This window comes from Orycteropus afer, unplaced genomic scaffold (genome assembly GCF_000298275.1).
Source record: "Orycteropus afer afer isolate SDZICR_OR568_19922 unplaced genomic scaffold, OryAfe1.0 scaffold00282, whole genome shotgun sequence".
NCBI classification, from domain to species: domain Eukaryota; kingdom Metazoa; phylum Chordata; class Mammalia; order Tubulidentata; family Orycteropodidae; genus Orycteropus; species Orycteropus afer.
Window position 1 is genome coordinate 598,607 of NW_006921869.1, and position 27,169 is coordinate 625,775.

The 27,169-nt window shown below is 44.4% G+C and overlaps 1 protein-coding gene across 1 annotated transcript in view; it reads right to left on the bottom strand.

Annotated features, from left to right (window-relative positions):
* FGD5 (FYVE, RhoGEF and PH domain containing 5) overlaps positions 1-27,169 on the bottom strand; it is a 261,856-nt gene that overhangs the window by 31,656 nt on the left and 203,031 nt on the right. Inside the window, exons 6-11 of the mRNA XM_007950612.1 lie at positions 16,341-16,501; positions 15,713-15,869; positions 15,003-15,090; positions 13,061-13,111; positions 12,441-12,499; positions 972-1,043 (exon numbers count right to left, since the gene is read on the bottom strand). Coding sequence (XP_007948803.1) covers positions 972-1,043; positions 12,441-12,499; positions 13,061-13,111; positions 15,003-15,090; positions 15,713-15,869; positions 16,341-16,501 — 588 coding nt within the window. The remainder of the gene's footprint in view (positions 1-971; positions 1,044-12,440; positions 12,500-13,060; positions 13,112-15,002; positions 15,091-15,712; positions 15,870-16,340; positions 16,502-27,169) is intronic.

Sequence of the window (27,169 nt, forward strand, 5' to 3'; positions counted from 1 at the left end):
ATTTCCCCCTCACTGCCAGGAACAGGGGAGGGAGGCGCTTGAGTGGAAAACTGAGATTATGACATCCTCCAGGGTATGAGAGAGCAGCTGTGGGCGAATCCCCAGCCCCTAAGAACTGCTCCAGGGATGTGAGAGAAGCCACCAAAGATAGGCATCTCGGCCTCCCAGGAGCACTTTGTCAAGTATTGTACCAAGTCTGGAAAGTATTATACGAAGGTTGGAAACCCAATAGGGGTCACTATGAGTTGGAATCAACTCAATGACAATGGATCCTAGGGTCCCAGACACTGTTCTGGTCACAGAGTGATCCAAACAATGACTCCCTCCCTGGTTTGCAACCATAAGGAGAGTAACCATCCAGAACGGAGCCTCTGAAGATGTGCTAAAACAACTGAAGGCCTGAGAATAGCTGCTGCAGGTCCATTAATTCTGGAGGATACAAAAGGATGCTTAATATTTACCAAACTGATTACCCATGCCAGAATGTCCTGGGTCAGTGAAATCCAAGCTAATTTTTAATAAAAACTCCCAGGCACAGTCTTTCATCCTTTTGTCTCCTCACGGGCTATAGCAGATAATGAACATATTTTTGATCATTTATTGAGCTGAGTTTTATGTTCTCCATTTGGAAGCTTAACAGTGGGTAAATCTGTCTCTTAAAGAATGATATTTTAAAGATGCTTTTTTGGGGATATTGAGAGAAAGTTTTTGTGCTTTTCCAGCAATTCCAGAGAGCACTGAACCCAAATGGCATGCCCAGAGAGCAGATGCAGGTGTGGAAAACACCAAGGGGCAGCCCAGGGGTCTGGGTGAGCCCAGCAGAGCCAGCGTCCCTCCCTCCATGGGTAAACAGCACCTGCAGCCAGGCCTGTCTGGGGCCAGCCCAGCTGAACAATGGGGCTTATCAGAGGCTTGCCCACTTGCCAGCCTGCCCGCCCTCTGCCCCGACCCACAGTGGTGGCGGCACTCACCCTTCCTGGCTGGAGGAGATCCCCTTGGCCCTGGACGCTGTGCTCAATGTGGACCAGCTTCTGCAGGTTTTCCTGCGGGCAGGAACAGGGAGAAGGAGAGACATTCAGGCCAAGGGGTCTTATCTCCTCTAAAGGGTGGCACTGCTTCCGTTTCAGAGGAAGTAAATAAAGCCCAGAAAGGCCTTTTCCCAAATCCCACCTCCTGTCAGCAGCAGGACTGGGACTTGTGCCCAGCTCCATAGGATGCCAAGCTCTAGGCTGAATGCAGTCAGGCAAGTCCCTTCAGACCTAAGTCCTGATACCACCTGTGTGTCGTCACAGGGACAGTCATTTGACCCCTCTGTGCCAGGCCACTTCCCCGTTCTATGCTTGTGTCTCTTACAAGGCTTAGCGCATCAGATGGCAGTAACCAGGGGCAACAGAGGCCCATGGCCGAATTCTGTCTTTCCTGGCTTCTTGCCTGGGGTGGAGCCTTGGAGGAAGAGTACCCAACACAATGCACCACTTTTGGAGGAAGCTGGTTCTGTGCCTCTTGATGCCTCATGGTTAGAAACATGAGTGTGTCTAAGAATTCCTTGTCAGTTGCCTGCTGGCTTACCTTAAGTATATAAGGTGGCATGTCTCCCTCTTTTACAAGGCACATAAAGTGTAAGGTAGCCCACCTCCGTCTCTTCTCTGCACAGCATCCCATAATACTGAAAATAACTATCATAACCATGTAGTGAGCACCTACTGTGTGCTAAGCCCTGTGCTAGACACTTTATGTGCCTTGTGAGACCCCATGGGACAGATATCCCTTGAACCTTATGCAGGGTCAGTTTCTAACATGAACTCAAAAAGAACCCAAACTACTGCCATCAAGTTGATTCCGACTCATAGCAACCCCCTTTGGGTTTCCAAGGTGGAAAATCTTTATGAAGTAGATTGCCCAGTCTTCCTTCCGCAGAGTGGCTGTTGGGTTTGAACGTCCAGCTTTCTGGTTAGCAGTCAAATGCTTGAGGCACTACACCATCAGAGCTCCTTCTAACATCAACTAATAAGGTATAAATTGCATGTAGAGAAAGCATCTTAAAAATCCTTTATGTGCATGGTTTTAAGCATAAAACACTACACATTGGAAAAAAAAATACATATATATAACTGGTCTGCTTCTGCTTACGATGTTGAAAGCTGCAAAAGAACATTGCTCCCATGCTAACAATGAGGAAAGCCAGATAATCTACAAAATCATAACTTTTCTTAAGCCTATCAGAGAGCTGAGGTTACCTGGCAACCAACTGAATGGAATTCCAGAGAATGACGAGCCCCTCCAAGGAGATACCAGTCCAGAACTGTCGTACCTTGGTAATACACAAGAGGAAGATGGGGCTGGCATAATAGAGGGTGAAAAGAAAGCAGCTAAAATGTTAATGAATTCGTAAAGGTCAAATGTGGGCTGGAGTGATGGTTTCTAACATTAAGGAGTCCCAGGCATGAGGGACATTAGTACTTATTTGCAAGCTCTTTTCCACAGGGCCCACAAGGATGATTGGGGGCAGGGCAGGAGGCCAGAAAGAGCCTTCTTTGATGGTGTAGGCATGCAGGCTGTCACTGGGGGGGCTGGCACAAAATCCCTCCCCCTTTCCCACACCCCTTTCTCATACAAAGCAAAACTGCATTAGCCACTGGGGAGGCTCAGGAAAGGCTTCCACCCCCACACTCCAGGCAAAGATTCCATGCTTCTGGAAAAAAGGAAGAAGAAAAAGCTATATGCCCCTAGGAGATGGGGAGGAAATTCCCTTGGGCCCAGTACAAAACAGAGGTCAGTACAGCTAGGGGAGGGTTAGATATGACCCAAGATAAATGTAAGACAGTGTTTGGCTGTCATAGAAGGGTGGAACAGGAATGTAGAGAGAGCCTGGCCCACAGGTCCTACTTAAGACTAAGGCTTATCCAGGAGAACTAAGAAATCTCCCCTGTGCCTGCCATGGCCCTAGCACTGACAACAAGAAACAGCCTATCTCTGAAAGGGGTAAGAAGATGGAAAGAGATCTTTTTTGTGGTAAGATGTTGTTGTTGTTAGGTGCTGTTGGGTTGTTTCTAATACATAGTGACCCCATGTACAACAGAACAAAACACTGCCTGGTTCTGCTCCATCCTCACAATCCTTGCTATGCTTGAGCCCATGGTTGCAGCCACTGTGTCAATCCATCTCATTGAGGGTCTTCCCCTTTTTCGCTGACCCTCTACTTTACCAAGCATGATATCCTTCTCCAGGGAATGGTCCCTTCTGACAACATGACCAAAGTAGGTGAGACAAAGTCTCGCTTTTCAGTAGCATTCCGGCTGCACTTCTTCCAGGACAGATTTGTTAGTTCTCTGACAGTCCATGGTACTTTCAATATTCTTTGCCAACACCACAACTCAAAAGCATCAACTCTTATTTAGTCTTTCTTATTCATTGTCTAGGTTTCACATGCATATGAGATGACTGGAAATACTATGGCTTGGGTTAGGCACCTCAGTCTTCAAAGAGACATCTTTGCTCTTCAGCACTTTAAAGAGGTCTTTTGCATCAGATTTACCCAGTGCAATACATCTTCTGATTTCTTGACTGCTACTTCCATGGGTGTTGATTGTGGAACCAAGTAATATGAAATCTTAGACAACTTCAATCTTTTCTCCGTTTATCATGATACTGTTTATTGGTCCAGTTGTGAGGATTTTCATTTTCCTTCGTTGAGGTGTAATCCATACTGCAGACTATAGTCTTTGATCTTCATCAGTAGGTGCTTCAAGTCATCTTGGCCTTCAGCAAAAATGCTCTCCTAATGGGTTACAGACCTAAATGCTAAATGCAAAGCCATACAGTTTCTAGAAGACAGCATAAGAGAATATCTAGGTGACCTTGGGTTTGACAATAAGTTTTTTAGCTGTGGCACCAAAAGCATGATCCATTAAAAAAGAAATTGGTAAGCTGGAATTAATTAAAATTAAAAACTTCTGCTCTAGGGGACATCAAGCTCAATTGGCATAACATACTATACAAAACATTGTTCCACCTACTACTTTGGCGAGTAGCGACTGGGACTTAAAAGCTAGGAAGCTGCCATCTAGATGCAACAACGGGTCTCTCTTCGTCAAGAAGAAAGAAGAAAACCAAAATTAATGGAAACAATCAGTCCTAGCGACTGGTACACCATCCGATCTGCAACCTATACAACTATGAGACCAGAAGAACTAGATGGTGCCCAGCTACCACTGCCATCCACTTGGAAGGGATGTAGGAGATCCTGCATAAAGAGGGAGAACAATGTGGAACAAAACTCAAAATCATTTGGAGGCAAAAAAAAAAAAAAAAAGAAGGTGGGGACCAGGTTTGCTGGTCCAGTAGAGCCTGGTGGAACCACTGACTATGGCCCCTAGCTGCCCTTCAGGTCTGGAATTGAACCCACAACTGTGGTTTCCAGCCAAACAAAGTACAGGCATGTGAGTTAAACATTTACCTCAAGTAGACACATGCCCTGGAGAGAACAATCATGGGAGAAGGAAGGGCTGCTTATGCACAGGGAGATAGCTCAGGGTGCAGAAGAGTATGAAGGGATGGACACTGGGAGGAAGTTAACTATGGGGAGGAAGTGGGAGGGGAGCTGCTGCATTGTAAATTTTGGTCAATGACATGAGACAAAGTATATGTGAACTGCTGTATGAAAAGTGAATTTACTCTGTAAATCTTCACCCAAATCCTAATAAATAAAATAAATAAAAAAATAAAAAACGAAACTTCTGCTCTGTGAAAGCCTCTGTTATGAAAAGACATGCCACAGACTGGGAGAAAATATTTGCAAAATACTATATCTAAAATATACACAGAAAACAATCAATTTAAAAAGTAAGCAAAAGATATCAACAGACACCTCACCAAAGAAGATATATAGATGGCAAATACACATATGAAAAGATGTCCCACATCATATGTCACTAGGGGATTGAAGATTAAAACAATGATATAGCACTATACGGGAGCTCTCGTGGCATAGTACCTAAGGCATTTGACTACTAACCAGAAGGCTGGCGGTTCAAACCCACCAGCCACTCCTGGGAAGGTAGGTTAGGCAATCTACTTCTGTAGTGATACTGCCTTGGAAACTCAAGGAGGGGTCGCTATGAGTTCGGTCCGACTCGACGGCACATAACAACAACATACACCAATCCAAAGGGCCAAAATCCCAAACATGGACAACACCAAATGCTGGGAAGTATGTGGAGCTATAGAGACCTTCACTCATTGCTGATGGGGATGCAAACAGTACAGCCACTTTGGAAGACAGACTGGAGGTTTCTTAAAAAGCTAAACATAGTCGTAGTATATGATCCAACAATCATGCTTCTAGGTGAGTTGAAACCCAAGTGAACTGACAACTTATGTCCACACAAAAACTTGCACATGAACATTTATAGTAGCTTTGTCATATCTGCCAGAAACTGGAAGCAGCCAAGATGCCTTTCAATAGGTGAGTAGATAAACAAACTGTAATACATCCATATAGTGGAGTATTCTTCAGTGAGAAAAAGAAAAGAGCTATTAAACCATGAAAAGACATGGAAGAACTTTAAATACACATAGAAGCCAGTTTGAAAAAGCTTGTACTGCATAATTCTAACTACATGACTTTCTAGAAAGGGCAAAACTATAGAAGCATTAAAACTATCAGTGGTTGCCAGTGGGAAGAGGAAAGGGAAGGATAAATAGGAGAAGCATGGAGCATTTTAAGGGCATGATATATTAATGGTGGATATATGACATTCTGCATATGGCAAAACTCAGAACTGTATAACACAAAGAACAAACTCTCATGTAAACTATGGATTTTAGTTAATGTTGTTATGTGCTGTTGATATATAATGTATCAATAATGGGTCATTAAGTGTCCAATGTAAGACACTAACACAAAATCTAAGAAGCTCTGGTGGCATAGTCTAAGGCATTTGGCCACTAACCAGAAGGTTGGCAGTTCAAACTCACCAGCCACTCCATGGAAGGAAGACTAGGCAATCTCAATCTACTTCTATGAAGATTTACTGCTTCGGAAACCCAAAGGGGGTCACTATGAGTCAGAATCGATTCTGTGGCAGTGAGTTTGGTTTTGTTTTAATGCAAAATGTTAATAATAGGAGAAACTATTAGGGAGAAGGAGCTCTGGTGATAATAGTGCCTAAGGCATTTGACTGTTATTTAGAAGGCTGGTGGTTAACACCCACCAGCCACTCCTTGGAAGGAAGATTGGTCAATCTACTTCTGTAGAGATACTGCCTCAGAAACCCAAGAAGGGGTCACTAAGAGTCAGAACTGACTTCAAGGTAGTGAGTTTTTTTGAGTTATTAGGGACAAACAGGACTATATGGGAACTCTGTATTTTTGCACATTTTTGTCTGTAAACCTAAAATGGTTCTGAAACAATAAAGTGTATTTTAAAAAATGAAGGTGAATTGAATACTTAATAGATAATGGATGCTGGGAGCCAGAGTTTTCACTGATGGAGGGGGAATTAACAGATAAGCAAGAGGAGGAGCCTAGAATGATCCATATGGTAATGGATTAGGGATAGAGACATCAGTAAGAACTTATGTTTAGCCTAATACAGACACAGATGGTTACATATAGAAATATCTATAGACGTGCCATGGACTAGTATACATACGCTTCTTTGCTACATTAGCTGAAAAACTCACTGCTGTGGAGTCAGATCCAACTCATAGCGACCCCTTCTTGGGTTTCTGAGGCGATATCACTACGGAAGTAGATTGCCCAACCTTCCTTCTGAGGAGTGATTGGTGGGTTTGAATTGCCGCCTTCTGGTTAGCAGTCAAATGCCTTAGGCACTATGCCACCAGAGTTCCTTATTAGCTGAAGGGGCCTAAAAGAAATGGCACCCTAGTTGAAATGAGCATACCTAGTGCCCAGATTTTGGTTTCCAGTAACCAAAAACACACAGTTGCTATTCATGTTGACCCTGTGTGTGTCAGAGCAGAACTGTGCTCCAGAGAGCTCTCCACGGCTGGTTTTCCAGAAGTAGATCTCCAGGCCTTTCATCTAAAGTGCTTCTGGGTAGATTTGAACCTCCAACCTTTCAGTTAGCGGTCAGTGCTTAATTGTTTGGATCACCAAGCGTCTCTTTGGTTTCTAATACCATTTTCCAATGAAAAGAACCAGGAATCCTTGGGTAAATGACTGATTGTAGAAGTGGGGCAGGAAATACACAAGATGAGCCTGGGGGATCTTATAGCACCAGAAAGTAAGGAAGTGCTTCCTTCCAAAAACAAACAAAAAAAAACAGTAAGAAAAGAACCCAAAAGCCCCCACTGATGGGGGTATATGAAAGGAACACAGGAGTCAACTGAGCTTCAAGTGGTCAGAGCTGGAATAATGTGAGGAACAAAACAAATGAAGCAGTATTAGATTATAACCAAATCCATGAGTCCAGACTAATATAAGTATATGACTGAATACATTAATAAACTGGGAAGAAGAGACAAATCCCCCATGCAGAGGAATTCCAAATAATTTATGTGGATGTTGTTTGTTGTTGTTGTTGTTAGGTGCCATCAAGTCAGCTTCCACTCATAGCTACCCTATTGTTCTGATTACCTAGTGCCGCTCTGACAAGAACATACCACAAATGGGATGGCTTTAACAAACAAGAGTTTATTCTCTTACAGTTTGGAGGCTTTAAGTTCAAGTTCAAAGTGCCAGGCTCTAGGGGCTGGGGGAAAGCCCCTCAACCTTGGGCTTCAGCTCTGCCTTCTGCTCCTGGCCCACTGAAGCTGGAGGCTTTTCGTCACTCAAGACAGGTGCTAGCTGCTCAGACTGACAAGTCCAAGGTCAACAAATAAACTAACACAGTCCCAATGTTACCAAACCACAGAGTAGGCCATTAATTCAAGTCCATTGAAAGTCCCAAGGTTGGCAGAGCATGGCAGGCTGCTGAACAATGACACGGCTACATGCAGGGTTCAAGTGTGTCATAAACTAGAAACCATTCCCAAAGCTGTTTCTTATATATGGGAAGCAGGCCACATACCCAAAGCAGCTACGCAGCTACTCCAACAGATTCCACCATGGAGTTAATTACCAATCTCACCATGGGGGAGTAACTACATTCAGCTGCCCAGCCACTCAACCAGGCCCAGCCAAGTTGACACACAAACTTAACCACCACACCTCTGTACAACAGAACAAAACATTGACGGTTCAATGCATGTAGATACTCTACCCTAAAGGAGGGGGAGTAAAGCTTCCTACTACTTAAGTGTGGGCTGAACACAGTGACTCCTTCCCAAAGAATACAAAATGGAAAGAAAGGGGAAAAGAAAGTAACTTTATAGTGAAGAAACCTGGTGAACACTACCTCAGTCAGGGGATCAAGGTTATTAGCAACAGTGAGAAGTCATGTCGACAGCATGTACCCTTAATATATGATGAAAATGACATTTTACTTCTATGATCTTTCTCTCAAAATCCCATAACCCCTGTCTAATCAGGAGGAAAACAGCAGACAAATTTCAATTGGTTAGCAATTCATCTAAAGTGTAATATATTTTAAAAAACTCGCTGTCATTGAGTAGATTCTGACTCGTAGTGACCCCTTTCAGATTTCTAAGGCTGTAAATCTTTATGGAAGCAGATCTCCTCGTTTTTCTTCTGCAGAACAGCTGGTGGGTTCAAACCACCAACCTTCTGGTTAGCAGCCAAATGCTTTAACCACTACACCACCAGAGTTCCTTATAATATACCTGACCAATACTCCTCCAAACTGTCAAGGTAATCAAATCAGAAGCAAAGAAAATCTGAGAAATTGTCACAGCCGAGAGGAGCCTAAGGAGACATGACAACTAAATGCATATTACATCCTAGATGGGGTCCTTGAACAGAAAGGACATTAGGAAAAAACTAAGGAGATTTGAATAAAGTATAGACTTAGTTAATAATAATATATCAGTGTTAATTAATTATGACAAATGTACCAGGGGAAACTGGGGAGTAGGGTAGACTTTGAGGAACCTCTGTTCTATCTTTAGGATAATTCCATAATTCTAACACTTTCTAAAAATGAAGTCTACTGAAAAATGAAGGTAAAGTAAGGACTTTTTCAGGGAAAAAAAAAAAAAAGATATACCCAGACTTTGCTCGTGTCTCCTGATACCCTCTTCTGGAGAGAGATTTTATTTTCATGCTGTAGAGATTTCTGTGGTTGTGTGCTATTGAGTTGATTCTGACTCAAAAAGACCATATAGCAAAGAGGGTAAATAATAGCTAATTTGCTCTAGAGTCTTGAAAACTTAACCTTATAACCAGATGCATGATTTTTCCCCTTAAGCAGTCTTCAGAGGCTTGGTCTGAATAACTATAGTTAGAACAAAGCTACATCTACCCACCAAACAAATCTTCAAAGGGCTCTTACTCTTGACCTACCGGGGAACCAACTCCAAACCTCCATTTAATGATACACCCAATGGCTAGGTTGATACTAATAACACTACTACTATTAAAAGAAATGTGGAAAACAGAAAAATGGTCCCTCTCTAAGTTTGCATGTGTGCATGCAAGTGAGCAGGTGTTGTGTGTGGGCACTCAGTTGTATGTTCATGAATGGATGCACGTGAGGCTGTAGGTCTGAACTCATTTGTGATATGTGCAAGAAGTCTGGTCTGGTGCTTAAGAAAGACCTGAGTTCAAATATAGCTCTCACATTCCCAGCCAAGTGATCTTGAACCCCTAGGTGGTGCAAATGGTTAACACACTTGGCTGCTAACCAAAAAGCTGGAAGTTTGAGTTTACCCAGAGGTTCCTTGGAAGAAAGCCTGGCAATCTGCTTCTGAAAAACTGGCCATGGAAAACCCTGTGGAACACAGTTTACTCTGACATGCAAGGGACTGTCATGATTACAATCGACTTGACAGTAACTGGTAGGCAAAGTTACTCTTCTCTCCAAGTCTCAGTTTCCCTACTTGTAAAACCCGGCTGCTAACATTTTCATAGCACAATTACAGTGAGGATTAAAGAGATCATGTTATAAAGCAGCTGGCACCATGCCTGGAAACAGCGAGTTCTCAATGGGGGCAGCTGCTATTATTATCATTATGAGTACAAATACTATGTAGGAATCTATCCCAACTGTTCCTGAAAAGCTGGTGAAGATGAATTTTGCCATCGTGTCTTTTCGGTGGTTTCCATCTACTCCCTGTCCTTCATTAGAATGAAAGAGGGTGAGGAAAGAGGGTGGCCCAGGCTGGGGGCAGTGTGGAGAACACAGACCACATGCTGCTCTGCCATGATCATGACAATGGGCCCCAAAGCACCTCTGTTGCAGCTACATCCAATGAATTTCACTGTGTGTACAGGATGCCAAAGTGACAGAGCAGGGAGCTAGGGGACCAGCAGGGCAAGGATCTGATGACAAAGCATGTCTGACCCTCCATGAACTGCTCTCCACATGCAGCAACCCTCCAGCAGGCCCCAGTCTTTTCCTCAGACTCTTGTCTGTTTCCCTCCCCTCCTCCCCTTGCAGCAGCCATGCTGGGTGACTCTGAACGTGATTGCATCTTATACTTCCTACTGTCAAACTCTGCCCATGCCATTCCCTCTCCTGGCGCACCTTCTCTCTCCCTCTGCCTTCCTGGCACGTATACAATCCTTCCTCAGGAGGCACCTACTGTATCACCTCTTTTCACAACCCCAGGTGGAAGGGATGCCTCCCTTCTCAGAACCTATAGCATTTTCTCTCTCTAAAGATGTTTATCAAGGTTTTATGTGTCCACCTATTTACTACTCCATTAAGTTGTGATTTCCTCAAGAGCTGGCATTTATGGACCTCTGTATCTCTAGTGCCCAACACAGAACCGAAACGTGGTAGGTGTCCAATAAATAAATGTTCCTTCCCTTGCTCACCGTAAGAATGCCCTATGTATCTGCCACAGCAAAGCTGAGTAACTCCTCAGCATACACAGCACCACTATCCCCTTCTGTGCTGGGGGAGACATCACTAGTTGATCACTGATCTCTTTTGTCACTGAGCTAGGACTCAGCCTCAGAATCCTTCTCACCACAGAGCTTAAATACATTATAGCTTTGTGGGACAGTAAGTATGTGGACTCATCCATGGTAATCATCCAAATGGAGTTGGAATATGGAATAAAATTTTTCATCCTTGGCAGAAACCTAGTAACCCTTGATACACTGTTGAAATCAGACATGCACTTAGAGGTCACATATTCTAGTGGCTCTCAAACTTTTATGGGCATCAAATTTACCAGGGGTGCTTGTTAAAAATTTGTATCATTGACCCAGACACTATGGGAGAGAGATCCACTAGATCTACCGTCTCAGGACCATAGCACTGGGGACACCAGACTCAATTGGCACAACAGAATACATAAAAGCCTTGTTCCGCATCCTACACTGGTGAGTAGCGACTGGGGTCTTAAAAGCTTTCAAGCAGCCATCTAAGATGCAGCTAATGGTCTCCTAGCATCAGAAGTGAAAATGAATGAAAAAAAAAAAAAAGAAGGGCACTTGGAAGAAATCAGCTGTAGGACACAATGGCCATCGAGACCAGAAGAACTAGATGGTGCCCGGCTACCAATGCCAGCCACTCAGGAAAGGATCAAATCTGGAGGTCCTGTATAGAGTGGGAGGGAAGATGTGGAACAAAATCCAAAAACTCAATAATGACCAGAATTATTGGTCAGAGGAAGTCTAATGAGACCCCTAATACTATGGCCCTGGAATACATTCTGCACCTGGAATAAAACTCACCCCCAGGGGCTGGCTCTCAGCCCAATAGTTAACAAAATGTACATGCAGACCACTCAACCCAGGATGATGCACCCACATACTCTATGGTAATACATCCCTTAGAGCAATGGACCACGGGCGACCAGAGGACCAACATTCAGGTTGAGAAAATGCAGGACAAACAGGAGTGCACAAATATGAGGGGCACAGGGGAAGGAAAGGAGATTGGGTTAGGGATGGACAGGGTAAATGGGGAGTGAAACTAAACATACATGTAATGTTGGATGTAAAACAACCTCTTAAAATAAAAACAATAAAAAGAAAAAAAAATGTGTATCATTGGAGCCTACCTTCAAAAATTCTGACTGGATATATCTGAGATATAGTTTACAAAGGACTCCAGGTGCTGATACAGATGGTCTAAGACCACAGCTGGGTAATACTTCTCCAGTTTACAAGTCTGTGGCCACCCTCGCTGTTCAAAAGGTAAACTTGAGGCCCAGAGAAGGATACTCAGTATCAGAGGTCACACAGCAAGTTGATACTTGCTGTCATACCAGAACCCAAGACTCTTTGCAAAGTCCCAGGAGACAGATGGTTGCCTGTGGCCCCCAGGAAGTAGGGTACTCCTAGGCAGACCTAGAGAAGGGTCTTGGAATCTGCACCCAAAGGAGGTGCTAATGGGCCTGACTTACCCCTTGCTCCATGCTGTCATTCACACGGTCTGTGACTTTGGAGATGAGGGTCAGTGCACCTGCAGAGGGAAGCAGAGCAGACAGCTGGATGCAGGGAAGAGCCAGTTAGTTGAGGCTGTCCTTGCCTCTTCCTTGGCCACACTCCTGCCCCGCCCCCGACTGTTCCCTGACACTGCTACAACTGCAGGACCTTATATGTGGTGGCCAGCTTTTCCCATGGAAGGTTATTGATTTGGTCACTTGACAGTAGTTTGGTCACTAAGGGCCCCATTCCCCTGGATGTAGACTGAGTATGTTAAGATGGGAACTACCCTGGCAAGCAGGTCCTCCAGGGACAGCCACACAGAATTTGGAGGGGATATGGAGAGACTGGGTATGCTTTTCAGATCTAGCACCACCTCCTATCACCAAATTCTGGTCACCCCTTTCTCCTCCTCTTACTGGACACTGGCCATCCCAGGGACTCCTGTCTCTGAAGATGAGGAGAAACCCTGGGGGGCTCATATTTAGAACACAACTAGACTGTCCTGGGCCTGGGAACTAGTATAGAGGGCAGAGTTGGGGGAGATGGGCCCCAAACAGGAAAGTGTCACCTTCCTCCTGGTACATGCCTAACTTACCCTGAGTGTTCTCGTACTCAGCTGAGTCTGGGCAGAGGTTATTTAAATAATCTGTAGACAGAACAAGAGTCAGAAGTCAGTTATGCCTCAGTGAGGCCAGTCCCTCCTGTCCACACTGTGGATACCCTCTTTCCAGAGATGAAAGTTCCAGAAGAATGACGTGTCCACCCTCCCACTTCTTTCAGTCCCACCACAACACACACTAGCATAGTACTGGGGCACCATGACCACCAGCAGCATTGCTGCTACCACTGCTGGTCATTAACTAACTCAACAAATATCTGCTGAGTGCCTGTACCATGCTATGCCTATGGGATAGCAGGTAACACCTCTTTTCAGAAGCACACAGTCTAAGGGGGGAGACAGACATGTCAATCGATACAGTAGAATGTGATGTGTTAAACTTCCAACACACTTATAGCCACAAGGCTTGTGATGCAGTGAATTACTTGGTCTGGCTCTTCTAGTCATGGTCTTTGGGGCACCCACCACATGACTGGGTGTACCTATGCAAATATAAGATGCTTGTGGCCCACCAAGGGGAATGGATAGCTTGCTAGTAATGTAAATAAGGTACATGGACCTTTGTAGGGGTGAGACCATGGAAATAAGGTGCACAGAACTCTCATGTGGAGATTGGTTAGTTTTATCATCCTGCTAGGCTTAAAATGATCATTCTTAGAGGCAGAAGGGAGGAATCTCACTGCCCTCAAGAGAGAAGAGCAGGAGGTAGAGTGGAACACGTCCTTGAACCCAAGATCCCTGCACTGCACCTCCCTTGGCAGAGAGATCAGCTGAAAGACCTGCTGAGATGATGGCCGAGAGACAGCAGAGAGACAGTGGCCGCAGAACCAAGAGACTGGCACATGGCAGAGCAGCAGGCTTACCAGTCCACAAAGAGAGAAATCTGAATGCCTTTGGGCAGGAGGCTTGCTGGCAAAGTGGGGTGCACCTATCATTAGAGCTAAAGGAACTTTGTAACCCTTGCCAGAGCAAGGCAGAGGCCAGACCGAGAGGCCGAGGGCCCATGCCTTTGGGCATGGTCGAGGGGAGGCTGTCTTGATAGAAGAACTGTATATCCTGAGTGTTCCTAAACCTGAAGTGTAACCTATTACTTCCCTAATAAACCCCATAATCGTGAGCACTGTCTGTGAGTTCAGTGTGGCCACTCAAGATTATAGAACCCACTAACCACTCCTCGGAAGGAAGGCTGGGCAATCTACTTCTGTACTGATATGATACTGCCTTGGAAACCCAAGGAGGGGTCGCTATGAGTTGGTTCCAACTCGATGGCAGTGAGTTTGCTTTGGTCTGGTAGGAGAGAAGTAGAGTGTGCTGTGAGATGGACAGCTGGTGTCATAACTTGAAAAAAAAAAAAAAAAAAAGGTTGAAGGGTGCTCTGCCTCATAGTAATCAGCCTTGGGCTGCTGATGGTGATTCTGTTTCCCTTTTGTGAAGTGAGAGGAAGTCAGATGCCTCCAGCACACACTTTTTTTGTTTTTGTTTTTTTACAGGGGCAGGAAGTAGTCATTGCCAATGCCACAGAGAAGTCAATCAAGTCCAAGACTGAAATGCTCACTGATTTTGGCCACAGGGAGGGCTTTGGTGGCCTTGACAAGAGGAGGTGACTGGCTGAGACAGGGAGGAAATTCAGAACAGGGGAGGTTTGGGATGGGAGAGGTTGAAGGCCCATATAGTAGGGGACCACTGAAGTGAGGTTTCCAAGTTGGCTCAACCAGTGGGAAGGTGGGGATTACAATCAAATACCTCTGGGGGGGGGGAGGGGAGAAGGCAGGATATTCACAGCAACGCTTTCCCTCCCCAATAGCCTTTGTAAGACAGGAGGCCATCATCACACGCCTTGCTGTCACCTCCATCCCCTCTTCAGGTGCTTCCCCTCTACCCACTACCTCTGTCCACCGTGATCTCTTGTAGGGCCTACCTGTGAGGAGCACTTGGTACTGGAATAGGCGCTGGACCACCCTCAGCAGCCGATGCTTCACACTCTGCCCGCCTCCTTGCAGACTCTGCTGCTCTCAGAGAGGGGAAGAAAACCCCATTAGACACCCCTCCCTTAGGTTCTTGGCTGACAACCATCATTCCACACCATCCTCATACCTCTTCCTGGCCAACCTGAGCTTCTCCTCTATCTTCAAATCCAGAGTCTCCTCCCCCTGAGAGCCCTCCCAGATAAGCCTCACCCTGCCGTGACAGTTAATCCCTTCAGGCTCATAGCTGGTGCAATATTCAGTAACACTCCTCTCCTGGTCCTTGCTTCACTCCTAGTTTTAGAAATAGAGAAAAGTCCCAGTAACTGGATGCCAAGTGTATGGCCAGTGGTGGTAAATGCCTTGGGCACCCCACTGTCTGGGACCCTAAGTTGACTCATGCTTCCTTACCGGGATGGGAGAACTTCCGGAGAGACCTTCATTGGGTGGGGCCACCAAGCTGTCATCAGTGGCCCAGCCAAGGATGTTCTGGGTTTCTGGTTTTCCCTCCTAATGGATCACCATCCATGTCCTGGCCAGGTCTACCTCTCTGCTGCCCATGCTTGGCCTGACCCGGATGCCCTAGCCAAGTGCGTTAAGCCCTTTGGTGCCCACCGTCCCTCTTACAGTCTTAGAGCAGGTCTTGGAGGAACATGGGACCCACCTCGAATTCACGGACAGCAGCTGCCAGCCGTGGGGAGTGGAGGCAGTTCTCACTGAGCAGACCTAGGTACCTGTCGAACTGCAGGATATGAGCGGCATGGTGGTCAAACTCCGACTCCCGCGCCAGGAAGACATCAGCCACCTTCTGCTGGCCCTCCCTACAGTCGGGGAGGGGACAGACAAAGAGAACTCAGCCTGGGTGTCCACTCAGCACAAAAGTTAGAGGATGGAAGCTGAACCCCAGCTCTACCTTCCTGGAGTTGTTTTATTTTGGGCAAATGACTTAACATTTCTGTATTTGGATTCTCCATCAATAAAACGGAGACACATGTCACATGGTGATGTCTTTATCCCCCATCTGCCTCATAGTGGGAATCCCTGGGTGGTGCAAATGGTTAACATGCTAGCTCTTAATCGAGAGGTTGGAGGTTGGAGTCCACCCAGAAGTGCCTCAGAAGAAAGACCTGGCAACCTTCTTCGGAAAGGTATCCACTGAAAACCCCGTGCAGCATAGTTCTACTCTGACACAATGGGGTTGGAGTCAGAGTCAACTTCCCAGCTGGTCTGAGATTTTTGATTTTCTGACCCCTAGGGCAACAGAATGGAGGTGAGGCTGGAGAAATACTCACCAGTGGACCAGCCTCTCCTCCAGCTCCTCTAGGATCCCCCGGTGAAGGTCACGGATAGCTGGAATTTGGCTCAGGCCGAGCCTCAGTGCTTCTCTGGATAGTGTGTCCCTGCCCTCTTGGTCCATTTCATCCAAGGTCCTCATGATAGCTCCATGGAAATCCTGAAATCCCAAGAGGCTGTTACCCAAGAGTTGTGAGGCCTGAGCACATACAACCTCCTTTGGCTGGGGACAGCCAGGCAGGTCCCACCTGCAAATTCGGAGCCCTGGCCTACGTAAAGAAAGCCCGGTGACCTTAAGCTTGCTTTTCTGGACCCAAGCGTGAAACAGGGATGACGAGAAGCGCTCTGTGATCATAAGGGGTGAATTAACCAATACTCAGAAAGTACCTCACATGTAGCCATCTGTATGTTAGTGCATGCTTGCGTGCTGCTATGATGCTGAATAGGTTCCAGACTAAGATGGAGTAAGAAAGGCCTGGTGGTCTACTTCCAAAAATCAGCTAATTAAACCCCATGGGTCACAACAGTCTCACATATAATTTATTGTGGGGATGGCACAGTAGCCAGCAGCATTTTGTTTCATTGTATGTGGGGTCACCAGGAGTCAGGGTGACTCCAAGGCAGTTACCAACAACAAAAGAGCACTTTATACTGTTCCCAGCAGAGCTGGCCTTTTAAAGCATGCTACTCCCTCCCTTCCCTGGGGAGCTTGGGGAATATTCTTCTTTCACAAGATGGGTGAAAACTGGGGTAATGTGATTCCTTCCCTGAAGGAATACAAAGTTCTTGCTTTATAATTATTCATCCTTGAAGAGGTTCCTATGATGTGTTGTTTCAAAACCATAGTGCATCTGCTCTGCAGAGTACTGAGCTGTCACTGAAAATGAGAAAGATAGTGACTGTGTAAAAATATTTATGCTTAGTACTAAGAAAGCAAGAAGGTATACAAAGTAGTTTTAATACACTTGTCGATACCAACCAAAACCAAACCCACTGTCATGGAGTCGGATCTAACTCATAGCGACCCCTCCTTGGGTTTCCGAGGTGGTATCATTACAAAAGTAGACCGCCCAACCTTCCTTCCGAGGAGTGGCTAGTGGGTTTGAACCGCCAGCCTTCTGGTTAGCAGTCAAGTGCCTTAGGCACTATGCCACTTGTAGATACAGTTGTGTAAAAAAAATGAACAAAGGGAAAATCTCAAAGGAAATACAATGAAATACAAACAGTGGGTATGTCAAAGATAGGAAATTAAGAATGACTTTTTCTTCTTGATTCTATTGTCTAAAATTTCTGATCATGATTAATTTCATTTTAAAATGAAAAGAAAATTCTCAAATTATAAAAAAAATTCTGAATACTGAAATTATAAAGTAAGATTTCTCTTAGGGGGCAATGGGGGCTTGGTGGTAGAATTCTCGCCTTCCATACAGGAGACCTGGGTCTGATCCCGGCCTATGCACCTCAGGGGCAGCCATCACCCGTCTGTCAGTGGAGGCCTGCATGCTGCTAGGACACTGACCAGGTTTCAGAGGAACTTCCAACTGAGATAGGAAGGAAGGCCTGGAGATCTACTTCTAAAAATCAGCCAGTGAAATCCCTAGGGATCACAACAGAACACTGTCTGATCCACAGCAGATTGTGGTGATGGCACAGGACTGGGTAGTATTTTGTTCTGTGTGGATAAGGTTGTCAAGAGTTGGGGGCTGACTCAATGACAACTGACAACAAGATTTCTCACAACAAAAGTATTTTATTTTGAAACACACCTGCTCTTACATGAGGTCCAGGTCTATCATTTTAAATACATGGGGGGATGGGGGGGGATTCCTAAAACCACGTTGAATTGCAAAGCAATGCCGATGAGGAAAATCTCAGGATCATAGAAGGTATCACCTTTACACACTCAGGAAGTATGATCACGCTGCCGCGTTTGATTGCCTCCCTCAGTGAGAAACTACTGGATAACATAGTTAATTCCATTGTCGAACAATTTTCACTGCTAAAGGTCCAAAGGGGAAAGTGCCTGAGAAGATTAGTAGCACCCCCACCACCACCAAAAGGATTTCTGGTCTTCTTTTCTCCCAGTGAAGGAGCTCTGGTGGCATAGTGGGTAAAGTGTTTGGCTGCTAAGCAGAAGGTTTATGGTTTCAAACTCACCAGCTGCTCCATGGGAGGGAAATAAGGCAATCTACTTCCGTAAAGATTTATAGCCTTGGAAATGCAGTGGAGGCCGCTATGTGTTGGAATTGACTCGATGGCAGGGCGTTTGGCTTTTTCTACCCTAGCGAAGGAGAGGATGGAAGGCTAGAAGTGACAGGAATGGGGTAGGAAAAACCAAAAGGAGGCGGGATAGGTGAGAGAAAGGGAAAGGAGGAGAGACAAAGAAAAACAAGGAAGGGGAGAGAGGGAGAGAGAAGAGGGAGGGGGAAGGAAGGGAGGGGGAAGAGGAAGTAAAGGAGGGATTGATGGAGAGAGAGAGACAGAATGAAAGAAAGGAAGGCTGAGAGAAATTGGTGCTCTGCCCCTTGAACAGCTGCAAACAGGCCGCCTGCACTGTCAGATGGGATAGCAGATGTGGAGGTTAGAGGTCTCCACTTCCTGAACACCTCATCCTGTCCTGCGCTGACCTCTGGCCATGGTAACCTGCTCTGCTGGGAAATGGAGGGTGGTAGTGAGGAGATTCTGGGAGGGTGCTCCCACTCTGGCTTGCAATGCCAAGAAGGGAAGATGAGCTAGCACCTTTTTAGGCCAGCCCTCAGCCAGCTCAGTCCCCTGCAATCTGCAGGTCTCAGAGCCTTCAGCCCAGTCACAAAGATCAGTATTCTCAGGGGCCAAATCTTGAACTGGGAGCTCTGGTAGCATAGTGCCAAGGCACTTGACTGCTAACCAGGAGGCTGGCAGTTCAAACCCACCAGCCACTGCTCGGAAGGAAGGTTGGGCAATCCTACTTCTGTAGTGATAACTGCCTCGGAAACCCAAGGAGGGGTCGCTAGGACTCGGGGCCGACTCGATGGCAAATAACAACAACAACAAATCTTGAACTAGTGAAGATTCTCTGGGCTCAGGGTATGGGTGTCCTTAGTGGAGGCCACATACATGAGCTATAATTAGAAACAGAACTTCACTGTGTGGAAGCTATTAGAGCCTTCCTGAAAGCACGTTTCAGAGAGTGAAGAAAGTGTGAACTACCAGTAAAAACAGGTGAGGAGGGCTGCTAGAAGGAGAAGGTATTACTTTTCTAAAAATAATTTTATTTATTTTGTTGTTGTTGAGAATATACACAGCAAAACATACATCAATTCAACAGTTTCTACATGTACCATTTAGTGATACTGGCTAAATTCTTTGAGCTGTTCAACCACTCTCACCTTCCTTTTCTGAGTTGTTCCTCTCTCATTAACATAAACTCACTGCCCCCTAAGGTACCCATCTAACCTTTTTAGTTGCTGTTGTCAACGATCCCAGACAGTTCTTAAAAGATCATAATGCTCAAGGCAGACATTCTTTATCAAATAAGCTAAACTACTGTTTGATTTTAAGACTTCAGGGAATATTTTTGGTTTCAGTTTTAAAAATTAACTTAGGGCAATAGTTCAGGGGTTCATCTTGCCTCCATGGCTCCAGAAAGTCTACAGTCCATGACAACGTACAATTCTGTTCTGCATTTCCCCTCTTTTGATCAAGATTCTTCTACAGAATCTTTGGTCAAAATGTTCCATAATGGTAGCCAGGCACCATTTAGTTTTCCTGGTCTCACGGCAAAGGAGGCAGTTGTTCATGGAGGCAATTAGCTATACATTCCATTTCCTCCTCCTATTCCCTGATTCTCCTTCCTCTGTTGCTCTAGGTGAACAGAGAGAAATCATTGTGCCTTGGATGGCCACTTGCAAGCTTTTAAGACCCCAGACACTACACTACAAACTACTAGGTAGAAGAGAAGCACTAAACGTGTTACTAGGCCATTTAATAGGGATGTCTCATGAAACCATGACCCTAACCCTCCAAACCAAGAAACCGAATCCCCTAAGGTTTTTGTTACTTCTTATTTCTTCCCACAGCTGGCTCTGGGACCTCCGGGTCATTCTGAACCTCGAATAAAAGTTTTCTCTATTGCCCTAAGTGGGAGGATTCTCCCATTCTTTCCTTGCGTTCAGGATCCAGCCTCCAGCCCTACAGGGTCTTGTCATCCCTAGCATCCCAGGGAAAGATAGAAGATGTCTGGTATCCCGATGAGAACAATGACCCCTTTGACTTGGGCAGCCAGATGATAGAGGATTTTCAATATACTCTGTCATCCAATCTGTGTTGTGGCCCAAATCTGGCTACCTCACATAGTAACTGGGTGACTTTGGGCAAGCTGTCACCTCTCTGAGCTTCAGTTTTCTCATTTGTAAAATGGGATACCAGTACAACCAATTAGAGCATGAGAGCTGTCAGGCTCAGCCTGATGATTCAAATGACTCTGCAAACTGTAAAGTGTTTTCTACATTTTATGTATGACCTCTTTAGAGCAAGGGCTATATACATTTTGTTTCCAGGAAGAAAAGCCTGGAGATTTATTTCCAAAAATCAGTCCTTGAAAACCTATGGATTATGAGATGAGCCCCCACGTATGGAAGGCACTCAAAATACACAGTGGACATAACAATGGACTCTAGTATTCCAACATTCATGAACATGACACAGGACCTGACAACGTTTTGTTCTGTTATACATAGGGGTAACCGTGAGTCAGAGCTAACTAGATGGCAACTAACAATACATTTCTAAAACTGAGTACAATACGTGATACAGAGAAGGCGTTTTATGCTTGCTGATTGATTGCTTCCATGATCCTTGTAACAGACAAGGACATTAAGTCATGAGGGCATCAAGATCAGGAATTGTTGCTCTGATGCCCAGACCCAGAGCACCACAGTCATCCATGTGAAGACAAAGAGAGAGCAAAGGAAAGACAAGCAAAGATAAGACCAATGCTGCATTTGCAGCACACTCCAGGGATCTTAAATAATTGCTCTGCAGTGCAAGCTGGTTTCTTGTCTGTAATTAATTTGCACTGAATGGACTCAACTCCCATGGGCAAGGTGGTCATCATTAACACAACTCTTTAAAAATACTAGAGCATAATCAGAACTGCCACAAACATCCACTCTCAAACCATGTGCATTGGCTGGACAAGCTGAATGCTAGCCACACCATCCATCACTCCCCATAAAGTTCTTGCTGTTTCAAAATTCTGGACCTGCATCACCCCTGCGGGACCTGGTACCCACCTCAGAGGAAGAAAGGGAGAAGAAGACACCCAGACCTCATCTCTGTATTTCTTCAACAACATTCTCTGAGTACCTGTTCTGTGCTGAGTCCCAAGGAGAGGGGGAAGCAGGAGAGACCTGGCTCTACCCTCAAAGAGTTTGCCATCTGGGGGAGAAGAGATTAGTACAAAAATGATTTCAACACAGAGCTATAAGTACTGTGATGGGGGAAGCACAGGGGCTGAGACAAACCAGAGGCTGGAGAACCAACATGGCTCTGAGAAAGGCTGCCAGGGAAGCAAGGCCTCAACTGAGGCAAGAGGGAGTGTTCCAGACACAGGGAACGGCATGTGCAAAGGTCCAGTGGTGGAAGAGAAACTGAGAAGCTAAATATGATTTGAGTGGTGTGTATGTGTGAGTTTGTGTGAGCACACACAGGTGCACGTGCATGAAAGTGCACAGGATTGTCACATGATGATGCTGGAGGGCCAGGCAGTGGGCATGTCATACACAGCCCTACAGGCTTTCTAAGGGTCTTAGGGTTTGTCTTGGGTGATGGGGAACCACTGGAGGGTAGGTACTAAGCAAGGGAGCAATGTGACTAGATATTTGTCTTAGAATGTTCACTCTGATTACAGTTGGGAGCAGAAACTGGAAGTGAGCAGGCTTGGTGTGAGACCAGTGAGGAGGCTGTTTCTGCCGTCCAGGTGAGGATGGAAGCCTGGACTCAATGGTGGCCATGGGGATGGAAGAAGGTGATGAATTAAGGATAACTAGGAGAATAACTTGACTGCTAACCAGAAGGCTGGCAGTTCAAACCCATTCAGTTCTGTCATGTTTTAGGGTTGTGTGCCTGCTTCTCTCTTGCACCCAACCCAGCAGCTGGCACTTAACTGAACACACTCTAAGCAAGCCATGTGTGCCAAGCCCTTGGCATTAATTCTCCCACTTAATTCTCACAACATCCCTATCACTTTGCTATTATTATTATTCCCGTTTTACCAATAAGGGAATGAAAGCCTAGCAATATTAAGCAATTTACCCAAGGCCCCTAATATGGTGAAATTTGAACCCAGGTCTGCCCAACTTCAAAGCCCAAGCTCTTTCCATTGCTCCACTCCCATTCCTCACTCATGGATGCCCCAGAGAGAGGTGACTAGCCTGAGAGGTCATGGAGTGAGATGGAACCTAGGTCTACAGAATCCTGGCCCAGGGATCTCTGCCCAACCTCACAAACCCCAGGGCAGCCTGGTGCATAGCCCAACTGCCCCCGTTGATGGGGAGCTCATTATTGGTTAACATAGTTAATTCCACTGACGAACAGTTTTTGCTGCTATTTGGTCTTCTTTAAATAAAAATGAGAATAGGCGAAGTGCCCAAGGGGATAGACAGTGCCCCTTCAGGAAGGTTTTCTGGTGGTGGCATAATGCCTAAGGCATTTGACTGCTAACCAGAAGGCTGGCAGTTTAAACCCACCAGCCACTCCTCGGAGGGAAGGTTGGGCAATCTACCCAACTACCTCAGAAACCCAAGAGGGTGTCACTATGAGTTGGATCCGAATCAACGGCAGTGGGATTGGTTTGTTTTTTCCCTCCCAGTGAAGGAAAGGAGGGAGGGCTAAGGATGACAGGAGAAGGGTAGGAAAAAGGGCTGGGAGCAGCCTGATGTGTAGGCCTGAGTATGAGGATGGCTTTTCTGCCTGAGGCTCACCTACAGTGAAAGTAGAGAACTCACACTCAGAGGCCCGGTCCCTTGGCCCCTCCTCCCTTCTCCAAATATGCCAATGAGAGCTCTGTCTGACACAGCATCTCCATTCTCCAGGCCCCACAGTTGGTGCATGGCCAGAAACCTCCTCCTTCTGGCAGGAAGTACAATCACTGATGTTGCTGTCAGAAGTCAAGTGGACTTGCTGGGATTCCACAAGGCCTGACACACAGCAACCGAGGCCACAGCCCACCCCAGAAAATGCTCAATGGTATGAATATGCCTCTGCAAACATAAGCCATCTGGGGATGTGACTTCACTTGGCCCAGTCACTGAAGGATGCTTTGGAAACCTGAAAATAATTCACTGTGGGACAGGTGAAGATTTCTTAATCTATATACATAAAGAATTAACCATATTTAAAAAGTATATTGAGCTTCATTAAAATGAAGACCATTTATTGCTTAAAAGACATCATTAATATAAATCAAATGGGGCAGAATGTTAATAAATGAGTATGGGTAAAGGGTTTTCTGTTGTATGTATTATTTTATTCCTAATCTTGAGACTTTTCTGTAAGTTGAAATTAATTTCAAATAAAAAAATTTTTAAAAATCATTAAAATAGTGAAAAGGATACAGTATTTACACAGGGAGATAGCTCGGAGCAAGAATACATAGGAAAGAAGGAGAAAGAGAAGAGGTAACTACAGGAAAGAAATGGGAAGAGAGATGTTATTGTGGGGACTGCAGTCAATGTCATGAAACAAAATGTTATGAACTGCTGTATGGAAAACGAATTTGCTCTGTTAACTTTCACCCATATTGCAATTAAAAAAAAAAAAAAAAAACCTAAGAAGCAAAAAAAAAAAAAGGGAATAGGATAAAAATAATAAAATGTTCAGGAATAAACTTAACTGGCAGTTCTTGGGTTGTGCAAATGGTTACCATACTTGTCCGTTAATCAAAAGGCTAGAGTTTTGAGATCATCCAGAGGCATTTTGGAAGAAAAGGCTGGTTCCGAAAAATCAAACATTAAAAACCTTACGGAGTACAGTTTTATTCTGACACATGTGGGGGTGCCAGGAGTTAGACCTGATTTGATGAAAGCTGATTTTTTTTTTTAATTTAACAGAAGTGTTAAACACATACTCTCAATCTCTCTCTCTCTTTTAAATAACTTTTATTTGTATTGTGGTTTGGGTGAAAGTTTATGGAGCAATTAGTTTTCCATTGAACGATTTATGCACATTTGTTTCATGACATTCATTGCAATCCCTACAATGTAACAGCAATCTTCCCATTTCCTCCCTGTGCTCCCTGTTTACGTTCTTCCTGCCTTCTGAACTTTGGGAAATGTTGCCCTTCTGGTCTGGAACAGTTGATTGTTCCAAGTAGTACATTCTATCATGGTGTTATTGTTTACTTCATAGGCCTGTCTATTGTTTGGCTGAAAGCTGATCTATGGGCATGAGTTCGGTTCCAGGCTTGAAGGATATCTAAGTGTCATAATCTGGTCTTTAATGATTTTGCGTTTTGCTCCACATTTTTCTCCCACTCTATCTAGGACCTTCTATTGTGATCCCAATCAGAGTGGTAGGTAGTAGTAGCAGGGCACCATCTACTTCTTCTGGTCTCAGAGTTGTGGAGGCTAAGGGTCAGCTGCTCCATTAGTCCTTTGGACTGTTTCCTTGCATATTTGATTGTCTCCACTTTTCTTTTCCCCAGACAAGAAGAGACCAATAGTTGCATCTTAGATGGCTGCTCACAAGCTTTTAAGATCCCTACCAAAGCACGATGTAGAACATTGTCTTTGTGCACTATGTTATGCCAAATGACCTAGATGTCCCCTAGGATTATGGTCCTAAGTCCCCAAGCCCAGTGATTCATTCCCTCAAGATATTTGGTTACAGCTAAGAAGCCTCTGTAACTGCTCCCTGTATGCTCTACTATATACATGGATGTATTTGAAGCACACATAAATACATATGCAGAAATATTCTCTACCAAACCTATGCTCTCGAATAACACTATTAACTAATTACGCCTCAAAGGCATCTATAGAACACACCACCCAACAGCAGGATAATACATATTTTTCTCCAATGCACATGGAACATTCTCCAGGACAGACTACATTTTAGACCACATAGGAAATCTCATTAGATTTTAAAAAGATTGAAAACATACAAAGCATCTTCTCTGACCATAATGGTATGGAACTATAAATCAGTAACAGGAAGAACAAAGAAAATCAAATAAAAACATAGAAACTAAATCACACACTACTAAAAAAACCACTAGAAGCCTTGGGAGCACAATGGTTAAGTGCTCAGCTGCTAACCGAAAGGTCAGATGTTTGAACCCACCAGCTGCTCTGCAGTAGAAAGATGTAGCAGAAAGCTTCTGTAAAGATTATGGCCATGGAAACACTATGGGGCAGTTGTACTGTGTCCTACAGGGTTGCTGTGAGTGGGAATTGACCCAGTGGTAATGGGTTTAAAAAACTATTGGGTCATAGAAGAAATCAAAAGTGAAATTGAGAAAAAATATTGAGAATTAAAACACCATGTATTAAAACGCATGGGGCACAGCAAAAGCAGTGCTCAGAGGAATATTCACAGCATTACATGCATACAATAAAAAAGAAGAAAGGTCCAGAAGCAGTAAGTTAGCCTGACAACCTGAACAAATAGAGGAGGAAAAGAAGATCAAAGCTACTACAAGAAAGGAAATAATAAAGATCAGAGCAGAAATAAATGAAATAGAAATCAGAAAAACAATAGAAAGAATCAACAAGGCTAGAAATGGTTCTTTGAAAAGATCATTAAAACAGACATATCATTGGCTAAACTTACAAAGTAAGTAAATTAAAATATGCAAATAACAAAAATAAGAAATGAAATTGGAGACATCACAACAAATCCAACTGAGATAAAGAGGATCCTATCAGACTACTACTACCAAAAAGAAAAAATCAACAAACGTGAAAACCAAGAAGAAATGGACAAATTCTTAAAAACACACTACCTACCTAAGTAAACACAAACAGATGTAGAAAATATAAAAGACCTATAACAAAAGAAGAGATTAAAGATGTCATTAAAAAAGAAAAAACTCCCAACAACAAAAAGCCAAGGACCAGATTGCCTTCATTGGGGAATTTTACCAAATATTCACAGAAGAGTTGACATAAATTCTACTCAAACTCTTCCAAAACATAGAAGAGGAAAGAATATTCCTTAGCTCATTCTGTGAAGCCAGAATCTCTTTGATATCAAAGGTAGGAAAAGATATTACACTAAAAAAGAAAATTATACCCCAAGATCCCTCATGAATATAGACATAAAAGTTCCCAAAAAAGTTCTATCAAACAGAATTCTAAAATATATAAACAAAATCATAGCAGAAATGCAGTGTGATTCAACATTAGAAAATCAATGTAATTCATCACATTAATAAAACAAAGGAAAAGAATCATATGATTATCTGAATTGATGCAGAAAGGAGATTTGATAAAATTCAACACCCTTTGCTGATAAAAGCTCTCAGCAAATAGGAATAGAAGGAAAATGCCTCAACATAATTAAGAACATATATATACAACTAACAGCCAGCATTATTTTCAATGAAGAAATATTGAGAGACTTTCCCTTGTGAATGGGAATGAGACAAGGATATCCATTTATCACTGTTGTTGTTGTTGTTGTTAAGTGCCGTCGAGTTGTTTCCGACTCATAGCGACCCCATGCACAGCAGAATGAAACACTGCCCGATCCCGCGCCAGCCCCACAATCCATGCTATACTCGAGCACATCATCGCAGCCACTGTATCAATCCATCTCCCTGAAGGCCTCCCCCTCCTTCGTCGAC